Raw genomic sequence first — 19,830 nt, 5'->3', positions numbered from 1 at the left:
TGTTTACAATTACTGGGATAGACAATTTTAAAATAATACTTGATGAGCTATAAGAACATCCCAACATGAGAATACATACTAGTGATTTAATTTGATGAGATCAGACCGAACATAAGTTAAATCAAAATAATCCTCTCACTAGTCATAACATAAATAAACCTGTCGACATATTACTGGCAGGGTTAGAAGCAATAGTGGAATAAAAGGTCAGAATCAAAACTTCTGGTGAGGCTTCGTTCGTCCACTCCGGCCCTCACCTTTGGAACAGCCTTCTGGAGAGCTTCAGGGCTGCAGAGACTGTTGACGTTTTTAAGCATAGGCTCAAGACCCACCTTCTTAATTTGGCTTTCAAACAAATCTAAGAAAGAGAGAAGTTTATTTTTCTTCCTTGTTATCCCATCTTTTAATACAGTATATTTTATTTTTACTTTTACAAATTTTCTACCATCTGTGTTTTCAATTTTTTTTAATCTAAATTTCTCTTTGTTTTAGCTGTTCTTCTTTTAGTCTTGACTATATTTCCTTTCTGTGTTCTCCAGTGTTTTCCTTATGGGAGCCAACCACAGCGAGCGATGTCCTACCCGTCTACGGGGGCATCATCTTGGAGATTGCCGCATGTTGCTCTAAATCTTTTACCGTTTATTTAATTTGGTTATACAGGTTAAAGGTTAAACAGTTTGCCAGCACTGATTAAAATCAGGGCGACACGGTGGTGTTAGCGCTGCCGCCTCACAGCAAGAAGGTTGTGGGTCCGATTCCGGGCCTGGGACCTTTCTGTGTGGAGTTTGCATGTTCTCCCTGTGTCTGCGTGGGTTCTCTCCGGGTTCTCTGGCTTCCTCCCACACTCCAAATACATGCAAGTGAGGTCAATTGAACATTCTAAATTGTCCGTAGGTGTGCATGTGAATGGGAATGGTTGTCTGTCTCTATGTGGCCCTGCGATGAACTGGCGACTTGTCCAGGGTGTCACCCTGCCTTCGCCCTATGACAGCTGGGATTGGCTCCAGCAGACCCCCGTGACCCGGAGAAGACGAATGAATGAATGACTAAAATCACTCCATCAGGTCCTGAAACTTAATTATTAGCATCGTCATTATTGTTTTTCTATATCTATTTCCTATGGACAACTCAATCTTGTTTGCTCTATTCATGATTGTATTGTCGTTGTGATTGTTGATATCATTGTCCTGATTGTCACGACTGCCCCTTGGATGTTGTATAGCACTGTAAATCAAATTTCATGTTGAATGGCAATTAAGAGCTGAACTCAACTAAACGAAGACTTACTATACTAATATGTTGACAAAAGGCTGTTGTTGTTTTTTGCAATGTGATTTCTACCAGATATTTATACTCAATGACCAATTAGAAAAAACAGTGTGTAAAGCATTAAACAAATGTTTTGCATGTCAGCAGTTTGGAAGATTAATATTTTTAACATTTCCATTTTTTGTAGTATCTCACTACTCCCAAAGACATCTTCTGTCAAGTAAATTTTTTATGATACTTTCACTTTTTGGTAGTTAAAAGTGAATTTAAAAAAAAAAGATTTATCAGACATTTTTCTTATAAAACAGATGGAGGATCGTGCAAATTCTTTGAATTCATTGTATGCAGAGGCCATCGAAAATTTTTGTAAAGTGGATGTCCATTGTATAAAAAATGGAGCACTCTATATATCACAATAAAGCAGGGTTGTCCAAGTTGTTTTGTATTCATTATAAATGAAATTTGTGTGACTGTAAAATTACGTAGTTTGCCATTTTGGGTTACTACTATTTGGGCTACTTAATTTTAAAAATGCATGAATGGTGGTGTGATTACTTTTGAAACTACTACAGCAAAAGTTATCAATGCATGTGTCAATGAGGATTGCAAGGTCACATAAAAAAAAATACAATAAAGATGCTGCATTTTCATAGTGGCATTATATTTGCAATAAACCTGGATTCACTGTGCCTATAATGATAAACCTTAAATAAAAGTTAAGTGAGTGAGTTTAAAAAGCTTGACGTTTGAGGTTTTTTTGAGAGCTGCAGGGACATAAATGGGAACTGGAAGGTAAAGGTGAGTTGTGCTGTATGTGTAACAGAGGAGCTTAAGGAGGAGGTGGGACTGTATTAAGGATCAGCTCGGAGCCCTTTTTTGTTCACTATGATGATGGACAGGCTGACAGAAGAGGTTAGACTGGAATCTCCATGGAATATGATGTTTGCAAAAGACATTGTCATCTGTTGTGAGAGCAGGGAGCAGGTGGAGGAAAGAGAGTCCAGGGAAGGTTAGAATGAAAGATGAAGGTTAACAGCAGCAATACTGTGTGTGTGTGTGTGTGTGTGTGTGTGTGTGTGTGTGTGTGTGTGTGAGAGAGAGAGAGAGAGAGAGAGGGCGAGAGAGAGAGACAGAGAGAGAGAGAGAGAGAGAGAGAGAGAGAGAGAGAGAGAGTAAAGATCCACCCAAATGGAACAGAGTGAAGTTCCAAGTAGTCAAATTAAAGAGGGTGCAGGGTCAAGGGAAAGAGTCAAAAAAAAGTTTGTAAAATTATATTGATTAGAACAGTTTGAGTAAAATGTCAAGTGTGACAAAAGAGTATCAGCAAAAAATGAAGGGAAACACAACGAAAACAGTGGTGAGAGCAGTGATGGTGTTTAGAGACAGCAGCACCGAAGAAAAGACAAAGGAAGGTAGCTGAGATTAAAATGTTGAGGTTCTCTTTCGGAGTGACCAGCATGGATGAGGTCAGAACATCGGAGAGACGGTGCATGTTAGCTGTTGGAGGACTGCTCTAAGGGTGACGTCTGATGAGGTTGAGTGCCAATAAATAACAGAACTTGGATACAGAACAATTTTCTTTTCTTTATGGTGGTGTAAGCAGAAGTACTGTTCTGTTCTCTTCATTCAGTAGTTGATGTAATGTTGCAGCACTCACATGCAACAGACATTCCACCAACAGGAAAAAGAAAAAAAGGGATGCAAGTCGCAGATATACTTCACAGAATGAGTTGCTTTGACGTTGGCTTAGAAACATATGATATGTGATAACAACATATAACAGGATATCACACTGGGCACATAAGTTACTAACTTATTGAGTACAGTATCAGCCTCGGGTGGCAGTGGGATCATTTTTGCTGTCGTAGATGCAGGTGTAGGCGAACTTTAAAGATACAAGACTGTATTTTAAAAGCAATTTAAGTATTTTTCAAAAGTATTTTTGAAAATTGAGAATATTTTGTGAAATGTATTAACCATTGTTAATTAATTCATATAGAAGAGTTTTATAACTACATATAAACTGCAGCAGTCATTAGACTGACTAAGAAGAGAGCACTCTTGTCCTGTAGTTTTACTAATCATTTTTAAGTTTTACTGAATATTTGATTCCAATTTCACCATATTTTAATGTATTAATTGTTTTTGTAGGGATATAAATGTTCACTTGAACACCTACCGCTGGTAGGTTAGGTCAATGCTAAAATTCTTATCAGAATTTCCAACTTACCCCTACTTCACATATAAGAAATCACGTCTCATTTTAACTCTTTTTTATCTTTCAGTGAAAATATTTGCAATTTTATGCATTTCCGCATAGGTTTTCCTTTCGATTGGAACCCAACATCCATTCCCACAATCCCATGGCCTTGCGTGTGACGTTTACGATGATGTCAAAGGTAAGCGACCAAGCCGACGAGCAGTGTGGATGCATTTATACGGCGTTTATGTTGACTTCACTGCATTTATGTTATTCGTTTTTACGTTTGCTCAGACATGACAAGCCCATTAACAAAGTCAAAGAAAGTTTTAGCTCGGAAAATTCAACTTCGCTTCTTGGGCGAGGCGTGCTACTAGCCGTGTTAGCAATTAGCATGCACGTAGAGAAGCACACGCGTATCACGGTTGTTTATGTTTTGAACAGAATGCTCAGGAATAAATTCCGCCTGGGCATGTTTCATTGTCAACATCTCTGTTATGACAGAGGCTAAGTCTTGCTATACAAAAACATAAAATTGTTGTATAAAACTATATGTTGAAGGATGGAATAAAAAGGATGGGGCCAGTGATAAACGACCCTCAAGATTTCTGTCACTTGTAACAAGACAGTGATTTGTTCCCTCTGCAGGCCTGAAACACCAACTCAAACTGGAGAGGGATACTTTGCCTTGAAACACTGCCTTATTTCGAAACACTCCTCTGGTGAGAAAAAGATGCCCTACCACTGTGTGGCCTACGGATGTGGCAAAACCTCAGAAGATGGGGTGACGTTGTACAAATTCCCCAAGGACCCTGAGGAGTTTCGCAAATGGGAGAAGCAGGTGCAGCGCACCCGCGTTCATTGGGTGGCCACACCAAACTCCTACCTCTGCAGTGAGCATTTTGGCAAGGAGTACTTTGAACCCAAATCAGCCACAGGCGCCCTCAGATTGAGGCCCGGCGCAGCTCCCACAGTGTTTGTCCGTCCACACTGTCCCTCCTGCAGTGGTGCAGGCTGTGTGAAGTGTTTGCCTGCGATCCAGCAGCGGGGCATTACAGCTGCACCAAAAGAGCACACAGTATGTGTCAGATCAGAGTGAAAGGTGCCCCTTTTGAGTAAAGTTTGTGCATTGAGCTATCACAATTTAATTTTTTTTTTCCTGCTCCTTGCAGCCAGAAAAAAACGAAATAGTGCGGCCAAAGACTAATGATTGCAGGAGAGGAGGACATGAAGAATATGTCCAAGGAGAAGTGAAGCACGCGGGAAGAAAAAACAGAGAAGAGCAGCCAGGTGAAATATACTTTGAATAGACAAAGCTATTAGAGTCAATGTTTATTTGCAGTTTATTCTAAATAAAAAAAAACAACTAAATTGCATATTTAGCATCTTTGCTTTTCTTTTTTTTAAATTTTGATTAGATTGGAGTTTTACTGGGTGGCACTGCAAGACTTTGTGTTCCAAAGCTATTAATAAAATGTTAAGTTTGTCTTCTGCAGCTGTGTGTGAGATGTGTGGCACCAGTGGCAGCAGCAGCACCTTTTTTTCAAGGACCAAGCGCTTCTGCAGTACATCATGTTCACGTTCCTTCTCATCAAACTCCAAAAAGTCATCCATACTGGCACGCCTGCAGGTGACAATACACACACAATCTTAATTAATATTATTTTGTTAATACTAAACCCTCCAACAATAATAATAATTAATCTGGAATGTCAAATGAGCGCATTCTTTATTTGAGCCAACATGTGCATGTTATAGTTTATCATATTCTATCAATGCTGCACCTCTTGAATGTTTATTCTACGTGTAGCATTTTTTCATTTGTTCGAGGCAGGTGAACTCCTCTCATAATTTACTGGTGAGAACGTCAGGCTGTTCAAGCATCGACTGTTATTTTTCTCCTTCACGTGTTGAACACATTTAAATTTAAAACAAAAGTGGTTCGCCTGCCCTGCTCTATATTTCTGACCGCACGGCGGCGACATTTCCCATAAGTCCCGATTCGCCGTCGTGTCGACGAGTCGGGGAGACGAAGAGGAGGCGCTCGCTAAAGTTAAAACTTTTCTAATATTTGTTGATTATTCTCTTGATTTCTCACTAGTCTGTACCACGGCGACGCCAGTGTATATTAAAGGAGACGTAGCGCTCAAACTTGCGACGATAAGGGAGGCGGGAACTTCGAATATCAGTACGTTTGCAAAAAGCATTTCGAGCCCGACGACTACCACTTCCCGAGCGTCATAATGCTCTGAAACGCCGCCGTCCCGCTCCTCCCAGTTCGCAGAGTGGTGTCGCAGTGTCGCCGAACCTGCTCACCTGAACCTCCTGGATCCATTGGTTTGTCAGTGGGACTCCCGCTTGTTCCGCAGCCACCAAAGACCCTCAAAAGTTGGGAGGGAAATAAGCAATACGGATTTAGGTTAAATTTAGTTTTTCTGTTAGTTGTGTTCGGTTTGTTTCACTTGGCACTGAGGAAAAGACAGGAAACAGGGATTCAAACGTTGAGCTTCTCCATGGAAGTGACTGGGATGGAGAGATCAGGAAGTAACTCATCAGAGGGAAAGCGGCGCATTTTAGACGATTTGGAGTTAAAGTCAGAGAAGCCAGACTTGACATGGTTTGGACATGTTCACAGAAGAGACGGTGAAAACATCAGAAGGATGATGAGGTTCGAAATGGCAGTGAAGTTAGTTGGTGAGGGAGAAAAGGATGCAGACGATGGGGTTCAGTGCACTCAGATCATTGGCTGTGAGACCCCTCAGCCTTTCAGTCTTTTCGGTGCTATACTTCCCCTGATGTCACATAGGATTCTGTCCTCAGTCCCGACTATCTTGTTCTCACCGTTCATGTACATCTCCTCTAGCATCATTGCTAAGCTTGTGTTCCCTTTCAACCAGTAGGTTGATGTCCAACTTCTTTCACTTTCTGCTGTGTTCAGCCTGAGCCTGGACTCAAATTCACTCACATACTCATTCTTAAACGGCAGGTATTGGTGCAGCTTTTTAATGTGCTCATATGTTGTACATTCACTGTGTACTTCTATTCCAGACTGAATGCTCAACCGCATAATGTTGTTCAGTGTGTGCATGAGGTAATGACTGCAACGTTGACTCTAAACTGAGGTGCATAACCAGCAAAATGTTTATTATTTTATTCTCCTCCTTGTGATACAGTTTGAAGCACCGATACTCATGTTACAAAATTTGTTCCATGTTTGAAAACAGTTTTACTCAATTCTCTCCTTATGCTACTCTTGTCGCAGGGAAGGCCACCGTCGAAAAGAGCAACCGTGCTAAACAAGATGAGTAAAAGACGTTCAGCTCCGGGACCTGAAGGTTTGGACAGCAAAAAAAACGCAAATGACAAGGTGAAATAGTTCATTTGTATGGACTACAAAGAAAAGTCTCATCGTTCCTTCCAGCAATAGGAACCTCGGTAGGATTTGAATGGGGAGCCTACCTGGAGAAGGAAACATCTCTGGCTGCCTCTGTGTCCTGCTTCAGACATGTGAGTAATGACTGCCAAGCCTGTGTACCTTGTAGAAATAATGTTTCCATTTGATGTGAATCTTCTTTTTTTATTTTCTATGTTAATCAAACGCATTTTTCAACAGCTGGAGAAACAATTACTCTGCAACAGGCTGAGCTTAAATTGGCAGCATTGCACTAGTCTTATAGTTTATCTGTCATTCAGCTCATCAGTTTATTATGAAGAAATTAATTCTTCCATGATGGATCTCTGGACTAAAGAATACAAAACAAGACTTTGCAAAACACGAGTGACCGCGTTTTTTTCATGACGTTTCTTGGGGTCTCCTGAGTGCAGCAATGTTGACTCTGAACACTGTTCACAGAGGATCATTTAGGCAACGTGTGCCCTGCCACCCGCAGGTTCCCATGTGCGCCCAGTGGGATGACATCTGCGTTGGGATGAAGGTGGAGGTCCTGAACACCAACGCAGTCCTGCCGAGCAAAGTCTACTGGATTGCTACTGTCATCCAAGTTGCAGGTGCAGATTTTTGTTTTTCTTATGAAAAGATAGTGTCTGGCTATTGACCTGACATTGCAGTACCATACCATACCATACCACTCTATTTATATTTTAAAAGACAACAAAGTTGAGCCAAAGTGCTGTACAGGTCATAACAAACAAAATCAAAACAAATAACGTAAAAACATACGTGGGCTCACACGGTGTAAAAAAGGGATAGTCGCTCATGCTACAGTAATTAATTTAAGCAACAATATTGGGCAAAATTGACTTTACCAACAATTTAGAACAGTAACATGTTGTTGTGTTGGTGTACGCCCCAAAAACAAGGTAAAATCTGTTTTTGTTTTTTGATGCTCTGTTTTTTATAAACTGTGTGCAAAATTTCATAGTTTTGCACATCAGTCCTTTGTGATTTCACAAAGGGCACAGATATATTTGTACTGCTTAAGATAATGTCACCAGCCAGATGGTCAACCTTCTTGCAATGTGTTTTGAGGGGCTAAACTCAAAGAAAACTTCTGAGGTATTCACTTTGCCAGTGTAAAAATAATAAAAGCAGAATGATTTAACTCCAGTCAAACATAATAAATCCTTTTTTGTCAGTTATGCTAATCGTTTTTCATAAATGTCCAATATTGAATAAAATACGAATGCAGTGGCTTTGCTACAAACCAAATGCTCCTTACCTCTAGGATACAGAGCCTTGTTGCGATACGAAGGCTTTGAGCACGACAGCAGCCACGACTTCTGGTGCAGCCTCGTCTCTGGGGACCTGCACCCAATAGGATGGTGCGCCATGACTAGCAAGCTGCTGGTGCCGCCACAAGGTGAGGAGTCACTCTCTGACCTTTGTCACGCTATATCTCACCAACACCAGGCAGGGTCAAGGCAGGTCAAGAACCACGAAGCTCCGTCGATGTAATGTCCTTGTACCAGGATGAGAAACTGATGCTGACCGTTTGAATCGCGTTTTCCAGCAAAGGGATGCTCTAATCTGGTTGCTGTGTTTGTTTATTGGGTGTGCAGATGTGAACCAGAACATTCCAAACTGGAAGTCGTACCTGATGACAAAGCTGGTGGGAGCCACCACACTTCCTGTTGACTTCTACTTCAAGGTAGAACATGCTGGCTGCCACGTAGAATGCTTGGCATGACAATGAAACCAACTATTGTGCAACAGCTGTTAATCATTGCCACTGTGTCGTGCATTGTCTTCCTAGCTGGCAGAGAGCTGCAAGACCTCTTTCAAGTTAGGCATGCGCGTGGAAGTCGTCGACCCCAAGTATGTGAGTCGGACGCGTGTGGCCGTCATTAAATCAAATGTCGGTGGGCGCCTGCAGCTGGTGTACGAAGACCAGAGCGATGCCCCTGAAAACATAGTCTTGGACTTCTGGTGCCACATGCGGAGCCCACTGCTGCACCACATCAGCTGGTCCTTAAGCGTCGGCCACGCCATCAAAGCACCCGGTAGGCCCGTGTCTAACGTTGCCATATAATTGTCTCCAAGAATGCACTGGATTTAGGATATGTTGTCAAATGTATAATCATTAATAGTGACTAGTAATATCAACTAGTACCATTGACTGGTAGAGAAAATTGGGTCCTTTTCCAAGACTGGAAAGAATATTTTTTGATTTATATTTATTGAATTTCTGTGTCAGATGTAGTTTAAAAAAAAAACAACTTTTTGTTTTGAAGTCAAAGGTGCAGAAGTTGGTGTGAAGGGCACTGTGGACAGTACTTTCCTGTTCTTTAAAAAGGTAAGGAAAAGTTTAAAAGTATAGCAAACCTAGTGCCACTAATTTATGGCAGCTAGTGGACCAACAGCTTGTGTTTCGATTTGGTTTCAATAATGGATGAAAACAAGATTTCAGGTCTGACTGTTACGGCCAATATTGTGATCAATTTATTTTGCTAAATTAATGGTCTGCCTCCTTGAAATTTCCTTCCAAGTCATTGCTACCAAACAACAATTGCTCTACCTGTAGTCTGTCTGTGCTTTGTAAGGGATTTGTGCATGATCATCAGCCTGCTTGGTAATAAATGCTGCTCTGCCACTCGCACTGGAGAGTTAATAGAATTAACCCACAATGTGGACACCAAGACCATTACAAATATGGGTCATGCAGTATTTAATGTCCTGATTTTCCTCACACAAATCCACTTCATCCCCACACACAAAGCACTTATTTATTGCATTCCATTTCATCGCTGCCCCCATGTTTAAGGGGCTTTACTTAAACAGCATAACTCCCAAAACACACATTTTTCTCCTACTGTCATTTGCAGCCTAGATTTGTCTACATGGAAGGAGGCTACTTCGAGGAAGGCATGAAGCTGGAGGCTGTTGACCCTCTGAACCTGGGCAGCATCTCTGTGGCTACGGTGCACAAAGTAAGACGTCAACTTCCCTTTGGTCCTCTTACTCTAATGAGGGACTGACTGCAACCAGACTGCATTTGGTGGTTAGGGCTGACGTGTCTCAGAGTCCTCTGTGTTTCCGCCCTCCACCAGGTGCTGGCAGAGGGATACCTGATGGTGGGCATCGACGGCACCGCCTCCAACAACGGCTCCGACTGGTTTTGTTACCACGCCTCGTCACATGCCATCCTTCCCATAAATTTCTGTAAAAAGAATGACATCCCTCTCACTGTGCCTCAAGGTAAAAAAAAAAAAAAGTTTCTTTATATAACCTCAGCTTTACATACATACACACACACTGATTTAATTCATCATGTCTCCTCAGAAATCTGTGTAATCACCAAAGTAGACAATAATTCTGCCCTTAATTCTCCCGCTATGCTATTTTTTCCTTCTCCATCTTAACAGGTTATGATCCACAAACCTTTGTTTGGGAAACATACCTGTCAGAAACAAAGGCCAAAGCTGTACCTGCGCGGCTGTTTAACACTGTAAGACAGGAAGCCGCGCTCTGTTTATACACTCCCTTCGAATCAATTCACATTTAAATGAATGGCTCTTCATCAATTTTACAGTTGCTGTGTATCTTTCCCCCAGGACTACCCTGGTCACTGCTTCTCCCCCAACCAGAAGCTGGAGGCAGTGGATCTGATGAATCCCCGACTCGTGTGCGTTGCTACTGTGAAGCGGTATGTCGGCCGCCTGCTGCTCATCCACTTCGACGGCTGGGAGGACGAGTTCGACCAGTGGGTGGATCACCAGTCCCCAGACATCTACCCTGTTGGCTGGTGTGAGCTCATAGGCTATGAGCTCCAGCCTCCTCCTGGCCTGGGTAAACAGCCCATCAGAATTGTGTTGTTTTTTTGTTTTGTTTTTTCAATTGTGGAGAATAATGTAGTCATCGGATTAGAGGCCCCATATTACACCTTTTCAGGTCTTCATTTATTTAATTATACTTTATTTATTTATATTTGTACAGCATCCAGTGAGAACAACGTCACATGATTAATTATCCAAATACATTTCCAGAAAACAGTTTATGTCGCCCTCTGCTTACAGCATCCAGCTATAAAGATGAGTATTAGCTTTCCGCTAAAACTGGTGCTGTGTTTTACCTCCGACAAGGTGGTTGTCAGCAGTAGGAACCAACATCTGGCTCGATTTGCCTTTACTAATCTAAGAAATAGTGACGCCTTTTGTGACATCACAAAGGGCTCATCTCAAAACCTGAAAAATGGAGCAGCAACAGAAGTAAAGGATGGACTTCTCTTATTTCTGTCATTCATTGACAAGCTTGAGACTCAAATTGTGTTTGAATTAGTGATTTCTGCATGACTATGGCCCCTTTAACCTGAACCTATTTGTGGTAAAACCTTGCTTCCTTTCATATAAGGTTGTCATACTTTGCTATCACTCCTACTCCAGTCTAGTAACTGCTGCTCTATCTAAAAGCATTGTTTTTCTGTTTTGCAGTCCCTGTAGTTGAAACCCCACCAGCGCAGATAAAGAAATGCAAACCTTACACATATGGAAAAAAAAGTAAGTTTGATCATCGAAGTGTATTTGGAGTCCTGTTTCTTACCACAGAAGCAATCTAGAAAGTACATTTTGTAATCTAAACCTGCTTCTAACTCTCAAACCTGCCTACTTGTTGCACAGGAAGAAAATTTGGAAGGAAGAGGCTAGGTCCCTACCGAGCTAAAAATAATAGCAGTAATAATGATGCTGGTCAGCTGCACAAGGTCGCGGACAACAATGAGCCGGACTGCCTGAGGCCTCCTCCAAAAGTACCTCTCATTGAGCCCAAGGCCGAGCCAGAGGAGCGGGAGGGTAAGTTGGCCAGCACATGCTGCTCAAAGTTCTGAGAGAATTTTTCTAATTGGCTTCTCGCGCCTGTGCAGTCTTCGCAGTGCAGGTGAAAGTGGAGGAGGTAGAGACGGAGACCCCCATTAATCCACCAAACGACGGCAAACAAGGCTCTCTAGTTCGTGTCAAACAGGAGGAAGGTGTGGGTCGCACCAGGATGGAGAAATATCACTCGCCAAGGAAGGGAAGCTCGGAAAACACAGCCGAGAAGAGGTGGAAGCAGTGTGAGGCAGAATCCGACAGCGATGAAGAGCTGGGTTTGGTAAAAAGCAGTGCACAGAAGCGTAAAAATAAGAGCAGTGGTAGTCTGGAGTCAAGTCAGAATGTGCACCAACAGGAGAGCCATGAAGAGTACAGCACCACGGAGCACACTTCAGAGAGCATCACACAACAGGACACGACGGGAGAGGGCGACGGAATGTTGGAACTGGATGAGGAAGACACTGAGATGAGCACGGATGAGTGAACAAAACTTTGAATGAGAGCAGCAAACATATGTTGATGTTGGAAGTTACTATTGCAACTTATTTTGGTTGAGTTTCAGATTTCTGACTGCATATTATATGTTTAATCGTTTTAAGGTCAACACAAAGACAACTGTGGGTTGTAATGTTTATTTTGACATGTTTACAGATTTTTGTGAGTATTAAATAAAGGATTATGAAACTCTTACTTAAAACCTCTGTCTTTAAAATTGGGTTTGAAATGCTAAATCATCATAGTAGTTTTGTAGTGGTTAAGAAAAACAAGCTTGGAGCCAAAGGTTGAATCCTATCTAACCAAAACTACTGACACCCGTACTGAATTCCGGCGAAGCTGCTTGAGCTGCTGGTAGAGTGTGAAACTGTCTAAATCATGACAACAGAATTGTAAAGTATCTCAGTGCTATGCTGCAGCAAAAGCAAAAATCAGATTGTGCTGGATTGGTTGCAAGTTAACAAAGCTCACGTTTGAGATTTAATATTCAGATGGTTGACAGTTACTACGGAAGCTGTCAGTGAAAAGTGTCTCAAGGTGTCAGTACAAAGAAGAAAGTTCAGGCCGTGCTGTGTCTCTTGGTGCTTTTTTTGCTTGCTGGTGGCTTTTGGTTAGAACTTTTGCGAGGTTTGGATTTTCCTTTGAGCATTTTGCCATGCTGATGGCCACTGAGGTGCATTGGTTTGGGTTTGGTTGTCTTGGGTGCCTTTGCGGACTTTGGGTTAGCGGTAGGCGCAGGCGGGAGTCCCTCGCCTCCAGGACAGGCTCTGAACACGTGTATGTCCTTGACTTTGCGACCCTTCAGTTCAGGAGGGTAGGCACAGGTGGCACGTACCTTCAGGTTAACTTTCTCAATCCATCTAAACAAAAGAGAAAAATGTATTATTTTTTATCTGGTGATTTAGTTGCATCACTAGTGGTTAAAACTGGAAAAGGTAGCTAAAAATGTTTGTGTGTTCATGATGTGTCTGTAACGAAACAATGGACTTTTTCAGTCATTTAAGCCATTTGGGCTGGAAGCGGTTGACTTAATACAGGGCAGCTGCTGGTTCAGAGTTCATCATTGAAATATACGTCATCCATCTTTCCAACCTTGAATAGACTTTATCCAGTCTTAAAATGAGATTGAACACAATTTACTTCCCAGATGGATGAGCAAGAAACAACTGCTTTATACCCACAGAACGGCCACAAAGCAACTTCTGATGACAACATTTCTTGTGTGTGTGTTCCTTACAAGCGTAGTGGCAGTAGGGGGCAGTCACACATCAAAGGGTTGTCTGCGAGGTTAATGACCTCCAAAGAAGTGAAAGGGTGGAGATCAGGAACCTCCTCCAGCTGGTTTCCCTCCAGGAAGAGACTCCTTAAGCCTGGCCCTAGACCTGCCAGCGAGTGCTGTGACAGCTGCAGTGCAAACATCACATCCAAGTAGATTTTAGAAGAAAAAAACCCAGCTGTGAGTGTTACTCACTTCTGAAGCCCACTCACCTTCTCCAATCCAATGTTATCCAAATACAGCTCCTTCAGCGACCTCTCCACAGGTAGAAAAGCATTTGGCCCAATCCACCGGATGGTGTTCCCAGACAGCCTCAGGTCTCTGAGGTTTTGCACCTGGCTTAGGGCTTCAGTGGGCACCTCCTCCAGCTTATTTCCACCCAGGTGAAGCGTATCAAGGTCGCCGGCTCGGTCCAAAGCTCTTGGTGACACATAGGTGAGGTCATTCCCAGTCAGGTAGAGGGCCCGGAGGCCTTCTGCCCCAACCAGGGAATCGGACTCCAGCCTGGTGAGGGAATTGTTCTCCAGATGAAGGGCAAGAAGGCTGGGCACGAGTTTGAAGACATCTTTGGGGAATGTGGTGAAGCGGTTCTTCTCCAGGTGGAGATAGGTCAGCTGAGGGAGACCTGTGAAGCGAGGCCATAGCAATACATGTAGAGTAGAAAAGCAGGAAAAATGTGATTCTACAAAAGCATTTTCTTCCAACTGGACCTGGCATTTAAGAGACCTTTGAAGGCGTCAGAATTGAGGGTAGTGAGGTCATTCTCCGACAGGTACAGGTAGATCAGACCCTTCATGCCACTGAAAGCCCCACTTTCCACGTCCACGATCTTGCAGCGCTGCAGGTGGAGGGACACCACTTGCGCAACACCAGGAAAGCTGTTGCTTGGAATGTAGTGGAAGTGGTTGCCGCGCAGGTCAAGGAGTCGGGTGTTGGGAGAGAACCCCCGGGGAACTTTGGTGTGTCCCCGGTTCTCACATGATGAGTGATGTGTCTCGGCCTGAAGACAGGAGGATAAAAGACACAAATTATTCTTTCGCTTGATAGATACTGTATGTGTGCAAACCCACTTGTCTTGTCACAAATTTCTCTCCCCCTTGTTGTATTCTGTATCAAGTACCAGGGGGTATCAAGACATATTCAAGGATTGCATACCCATTGTGTATTGTGTGTTGACAGCACATGCATTCAAAAAAAAAGCCTGGGCAGATTTAATATCATTGATCTACCATACTTGCCCCAAAAGATTTTAATAGCAAGAGCTCCATTTTGAATTCAGTCACTATTCAGGGAACACAGGTGGGACTGGGCTACAACTGCACAACAAATTCAATTGATCTACGTGCATGGATTCATTGTTCAAAATAGTCCAAAACAGGATTTCTGTTTTCTTTGGGGACTTGCTCTTAAACTTCAGCAGAGCCCACCTTTGCACTGTCCGACCTAAATGGTTAGTGGTGTGTTGTTTGGTATGGTGTATTGAGGTGTGGGGTTTTCCCAACAAGAAAATACACAAAGTCATAAAACGGGCAAGTTTTACTCTTGGATCATAACATCGCTCTTCTTACCTACAGACCGACTGACCAACCAACATTCCTGTCTATCAATCTAAATTTATCACAAATTGAAGGGTCCCCCATGCAGTTTTACAGTATGTAAGTGTGCTTGGGTGAAAAGAAACTTCCGAAACAACTTTCAAAATGGTCCAACGTCGTCTGCTACAGTCACCTCACAGACACAGTTCGCTGGGCATTTGATTTTGTTCTCAGGCTGTTGTGTCGGCGGTGGCGTCATCCTGGATGCCTCCTCAAACTCTGCCTTCAACATGGCTTCCTGGCTTTGACAACGCAGCTCAGCAGGGTAGACAGCCTCCAGGTTCTCTCCTGACAGGTGGGACGGTCCACGACATGTCCCGATGAGCTTCACCTTGCTTTGAATTGCCCACTCCCTGCCACAAGCCATGAAAAGTGGGTTTGCATTTTTCGCTTTGAAAGTAGCTCATAGATTGTGGCACTAATGTGTCCAAGACTCCAACAAGTTTGCTTTACCTCATTGGCCGAAAGTAGCAGTTGCAGTAGATGGGGTTCCCGGCCAGGTTGAGGCGTGCCAGATTAGGTGAACCCTCAGAAAAAGGCTGGATGACACGTAGCTGGTTATGACTAATGTCCAGGTGGATGAGGCTTGGGCATTTGGACAGAGCTGTGTTGGCCATATCTTGCAGGGACATGTGGTCCAGGAAGATATGGGTCAGCTTGCGCATGGAAACCACCTCCTCCCCGAGATAAGTCATTGGGTTGTAGCTCAGATCAAGACGGGTCACTTCTGGCAGTCTGGTTATTGAGAGTGAGAAATGACCATTAGGGTTACAAATACTGATAAACTATAGTAAACAGTTCAGTTGTAAGAATGGTGTATTTTTTCTGTGCTCGGAGTCAGGACCCCCAGGTACAAGTTTCATATGTTGATTTAAAAAAATCAATTCAGGAAATAGCTCATGGTTAACGCCTGAAAATAAGAGGCCGAGGAAGCACTATATTGGATATGTGGCTAAACAAATTGTGTCAACGTCACCCATTCTATTCATTAAAACTGGAAAGCAGCATCTACTTTATAAATGCACCGCAAAGGCAGTATGGAGACAAGTTGTGGGTCCCTTCTCTCTTTCTTTTTTGTCCCCGGCAAATGTAGACGTCAATTGACTTAAATTCTCTCTGGCCCACCAAAGTCACCATTAACATAGGGGAGAGCAATAAATGGCTAAAATTTCGATTTTTGGTGAACTATCCCTTTAAGGTTAGTCACACCTTTCAATTGAGGAAGTCTCCACTACTGTTGGATAATTATAATCAGGATATTGAAATGACTTACATTGGTGATAGCATATTGACATAAGCATTTAGCACCTAGCTGTCTGGTACAATCATGCTGACATTTAACGTGACTTTAAATGTATTCAATGATGGTAGGAGTTTTGCTCCATGGTAGAGGACATATAATGAAGAAAATCACATAGCCTACCTGGTCATGGTTTCAGTGGGGAAGAACTGCAGCTCGTTATGGTCCAGACTGAGGCGAGTTAGTGTGACGAGTCCGGCAAAGGCTTCAGTGTCCAGGTAGTTCAGATTGTTGTGGCTCAGACGAAGCCATTTGATGTTCTGCAAGCCCTGAATAACACGAAGGGTTTCCCTCTCAGTGTTTCTTTCTTAAACTGAGACCAATGAACTGTTAAAATTTCTAAATGCCTTTCAATTTTTAACAGATGGTTCTGAGTGTTTACCTGAAAGGCCATGTTGGGGATGTAGACCAGCTGGTTGTGTGTGAGTGAGAGCAGGTTGAGGAAGCCCAGCTGGGAGAAAGCTCCAGGCTGGATCTCCTCCACTCGGTTTCGATCGATCATGAGCTGTTTCAGTGAGGACAGGCCATCAAAGGACTCCTGGGTTTTTCAGGAATTTTGTTCAGGTTTATTTCATGCGTAGTGTTAAAACGCAGCAATGCAGTTCTTTGTGCTTAAAATGACCTGAAAGAGGATCTCAATGTTGTTGTTGGCCAGGTTCAGGAAGACCAGGCGGCCCAGGCTGCGGAAAGCCCCTTCCTTCACCTTGCGGATGTTACAGCGCTGCAGCGACAGGTGAGTCAGGTAGGGCGTGTGCTTGAAAGCCCCTGTGGGCAGTTCTTGGATGTCATTACCTCTGAGATCTAGCTTGACTGTTATCTGTCAGTAAAGAGAAGGGATATGTTATGGATCAGAAGCGAGGACGTAATGTGTCATGTTTCAGACCATGTAAACGTGGGACCTCATCAACAGTAGGAGGAACTTCGGTCAGGTTCTTGTTGGCGCAGGTCACGGTGAGCTGGATCTGGTCGCAGACGCACTGCAGTGGACATTTGGCAGGGGTCGCAGCAGGGACGCTTAGGGAGAGGCTAAGCAGCAGAACCCAGAGGGTGTCTGGACGGGGCTGAGAGTGCATCTGAGAGGAACAGGGACAGCATTCACTTCAGTCACATCATTCTTTGGTCATTCAGTTGTGTTGTAAGATCTGCACCGTGTTCTCAGAAACACCTTTGTCTTTAATCCATGTCATCAATGATTATTTTCTAAAAACCGTTATTGGTCATGGAAGTGGCCACAATGGAAACACAGCAGCAATTTTATTTATCACTGTTGTCACATATTATGCAAAATTCACTGGACAACATGTTCCAACAATAATATGTCTCATGTCTGTCAGCGTGATATGTGATGTGTGTGAAAGTGTCCTACTTAAGAACTGATTACATCCAGCAATCTCACACAATAGCTCAGAAATTTGAGGGTAAAGGAAGGGTACCTCCACCACAACTGCACAGTTCAATGCAGGGCCTCTTTCAGTACGTTTCTTACAAATGTTGTTAATTTACAGAATAAATGAGCATAAACATACCCATCAATATCCTATAATAATGAATTAATATAATGAATTAATATGCTTGTTTTATTTGTATTTTACCATACAATCTGAGATTCATGTTGTGATTGGTGTCAGGGAGCTTATTGCTAGTTGCAGATATTCATTCATTCATCTTCCATACCCGCTTCTTCCAGAGCTCAGGGTTACGGGGGTCTGCTGGAGCCTATCCCAGCTGTCTTAGGGCGAAGGCAGGGTGACACCCTGGACAAGTCGCCAGTTCATCGCAGGGCAGCATAGACACAGACAACCATTCACACTCACAACTACAGACAATTTAGAATGTTCAATTGACCTCACATGCATGTTTTTAGACTGTGGGAGGAAGCCAGAGAACCCGGAGAGAACCCACGCAGACACAGGGAGAACATGCAAACTACACACAGAAAGGTCCCAGGCCCGGGCCCCAGAATCGAACCCACGACCTTCTTGCTGTGAGGCGGCAGCGCTAACCACTGCGCCACTGTGTCACTTGCAGATATTTACCTGCAATATTAATGAAACAGACGCTGTTCCATGGTTTCCCTTCACCATTTCATTTAGTTTGCAATATGCTTATGTCACCATGCGTAGGCCTGAATGCATGACTTTGCAGGTTAAATCAAAATGTAGACATAAAATTTAAAGTAACTAGTTTACAGAGAGCTGGCAGGGCAGTGAATGAAAACCACTCCGTGCCAAAAATACTGAATTTGATATGAACCGCTCTTCCACAGTGTGTGTGTGTGTGTGTGTGTGTGTGTGTGTGTGTCACACTGATGAATAACACGTCCATCATTCTGTGATTTTGGGGATTAGCGTTATTTTGGTCAGATTGGGCTGGCCTAGTCTTCAATGGAATGCCTTAAAACCACATTCCCATGTGGGATCAAGAGTCTTGATCCGCAGGAATGGCCATGAAAAGTTCCACAGCCGCAGACTCTGAAATCAGGAATCTCCAAATGTTGCCCCTGTGGACTCGAGGCAATATGTGCTTGACCCTTTTCATTATATAGGACCCCACCGAGCTTCACTCATCGACCAACATTAATACATCTTAAAATACTTTTTCACAATATTAAATACACTTGGAACAACGAATGTAACTCAAGGTGTGTTTTTTTTTTTTTTTTCCCTTATTATGCCACGTTTTGTACCCAGGACCCCCTGACTAGAGAGGGGCCAAGAAACTAGAGACGGAGGAATTTCCTCTGGCCGGGATGTTTGTCCGCCTCCCCCCGGGTTTCAACACTCTGGACCGCAGAAGTGCTGCCGTGCTGGCCGCGCACAAAGACGCACAGTGTCTCTCCTTGCCTGTGTCGTGCCAAAACGCGAGCCCTCATGAAAAAAAAGTCTCCCATAACCAGGCACGGAAAAATGTTTTAAAATTAAAAGAGGGGAGATTTTTCTCTTTTGCTAAGCTTATCGTTGACAGGTGCATGCAGAACCATTTAAGTTCAGTTATATAATTAAATGCACACCGCCACCCTAATAATAACAACACCATAAAACTTCATAAACAACATTTCGTGCAAAAATAAATCTGAGCAAAATGGCCATTTAAAAAAAGTTCACCCAAAAGTTTCATTTTTGTTAAAACCTGCGTGCGGCCACCCAACTGCCTCCGTGTAAAAAACCTCCAAAGGTCACGGGCTGATGCGACAGCTACGGGGATCTGGACGGGTTTTTGCGCGCAGACTCACCGTGGTGCCGTGTCGGTTCCGTCCAGCCGCGCGTCCTGCTCGGTGTGCCGACTCTCTCACGGTCTCCGCTCGCTCTCCCCCTCTGGATGTCCCCCATCCAAAACAAACTGCCTTCATCCCCTCACAGTCACCGACACGCACACACCGCGCGCCTCCCACCGCCGCAGTGGAGTCGCTGCTCCGCTGAGCTCGTTAGAAGAT

General features: G+C 43.4%; 2 protein-coding genes across 3 annotated transcripts; one reads left to right on the top strand and one right to left on the bottom strand.

Annotated features, from left to right (window-relative positions):
- The first annotated feature begins 3,570 nt into the window (after window positions 1–3,570).
- On the top strand, window positions 3,571–12,428 carry l3mbtl2 (L3MBTL histone methyl-lysine binding protein 2). Of its 2 annotated transcripts, XM_076034788.1 has the most exons (18): window positions 3,571–3,668; window positions 4,118–4,547; window positions 4,642–4,759; window positions 4,966–5,099; window positions 6,732–6,804; window positions 6,891–6,976; window positions 7,360–7,477; window positions 8,155–8,289; window positions 8,489–8,577; window positions 8,683–8,929; window positions 9,161–9,222; window positions 9,752–9,856; window positions 9,977–10,124; window positions 10,292–10,374; window positions 10,481–10,715; window positions 11,357–11,422; window positions 11,543–11,713; window positions 11,785–12,428. In XM_076034788.1, the coding sequence occupies exons 2-18, from the start codon at window positions 4,203–4,205 to the stop codon at window positions 12,213–12,215; spliced, it is 2,646 nt and encodes an 881-aa protein (XP_075890903.1). In that variant the 5' UTR covers window positions 3,571–3,668; window positions 4,118–4,202; the 3' UTR covers window positions 12,216–12,428. The 2 variants fall into 2 exon arrangements, with proteins under 2 accessions (XP_075890903.1, XP_075890904.1); XM_076034789.1 differs by lacking the exon at window positions 3,571–3,668 and having other exon boundaries at window positions 3,687–4,547; window positions 6,897–6,976.
- Window positions 12,348–19,758, bottom strand: chadlb (chondroadherin-like b). The gene is made up of 11 exons (XM_076034790.1): window positions 19,630–19,758; window positions 17,297–17,470; window positions 17,020–17,214; window positions 16,780–16,935; window positions 16,521–16,666; window positions 15,551–15,832; window positions 15,231–15,450; window positions 14,229–14,502; window positions 13,715–14,127; window positions 13,464–13,630; window positions 12,348–13,086 (listed from the first exon to the last, which is right to left on the bottom strand). The coding sequence occupies exons 1-11, from the start codon at window positions 19,744–19,746 to the stop codon at window positions 12,786–12,788; spliced, it is 2,445 nt and encodes an 814-aa protein (XP_075890905.1). The 5' UTR covers window positions 19,747–19,758; the 3' UTR covers window positions 12,348–12,785.
- Window positions 19,759–19,830: the final 72 nt, after the last annotated feature.

The sequence above is a fragment of the Nelusetta ayraudi genome, unplaced genomic scaffold, assembly GCF_046127955.1.
Source record: "Nelusetta ayraudi isolate G7.1 ecotype Tasmania unplaced genomic scaffold, CSIRO-AGI_Nayr_v1 ptg000042l, whole genome shotgun sequence".
Taxonomy (NCBI): domain Eukaryota; kingdom Metazoa; phylum Chordata; class Actinopteri; order Tetraodontiformes; family Monacanthidae; genus Nelusetta; species Nelusetta ayraudi.
This window is presented reverse-complemented; position numbering and strand designations above follow the sequence as displayed.

Bases quoted from the DNA above. Each gene is read 5' to 3' on its own strand.
- l3mbtl2 (XM_076034788.1), top strand. From the start codon at position 4,203: ATGCCCTACCACTGTGTGGCCTACGGATGTGGCAAAACCTCAGAAGAT. The intron at 6,805-6,890 runs GTTTGGACAGCA...CGTTCCTTCCAG, and splicing joins TTCAGCTCCGGGACCTGAAG to CAATAGGAACCTCGGTAGGA. The intron at 8,578-8,682 runs GTAGAACATGCT...TTGTCTTCCTAG, and splicing joins CTGTTGACTTCTACTTCAAG to CTGGCAGAGAGCTGCAAGAC.
- chadlb (XM_076034790.1), bottom strand. From the start codon at position 19,746: ATGAAGGCAGTTTGTTTTGGATGGGGGACATCCAGAGGGGGAGAGCGA. The intron at 17,471-19,629 runs GTGAGTCTGCGC...TGTTCCTCTCAG, and splicing joins GGAACCGACACGGCACCACG to ATGCACTCTCAGCCCCGTCC. The intron at 14,128-14,228 runs GTCTCTTAAATG...CTCGCTTCACAG, and splicing joins CAATTCTGACGCCTTCAAAG to GTCTCCCTCAGCTGACCTAT.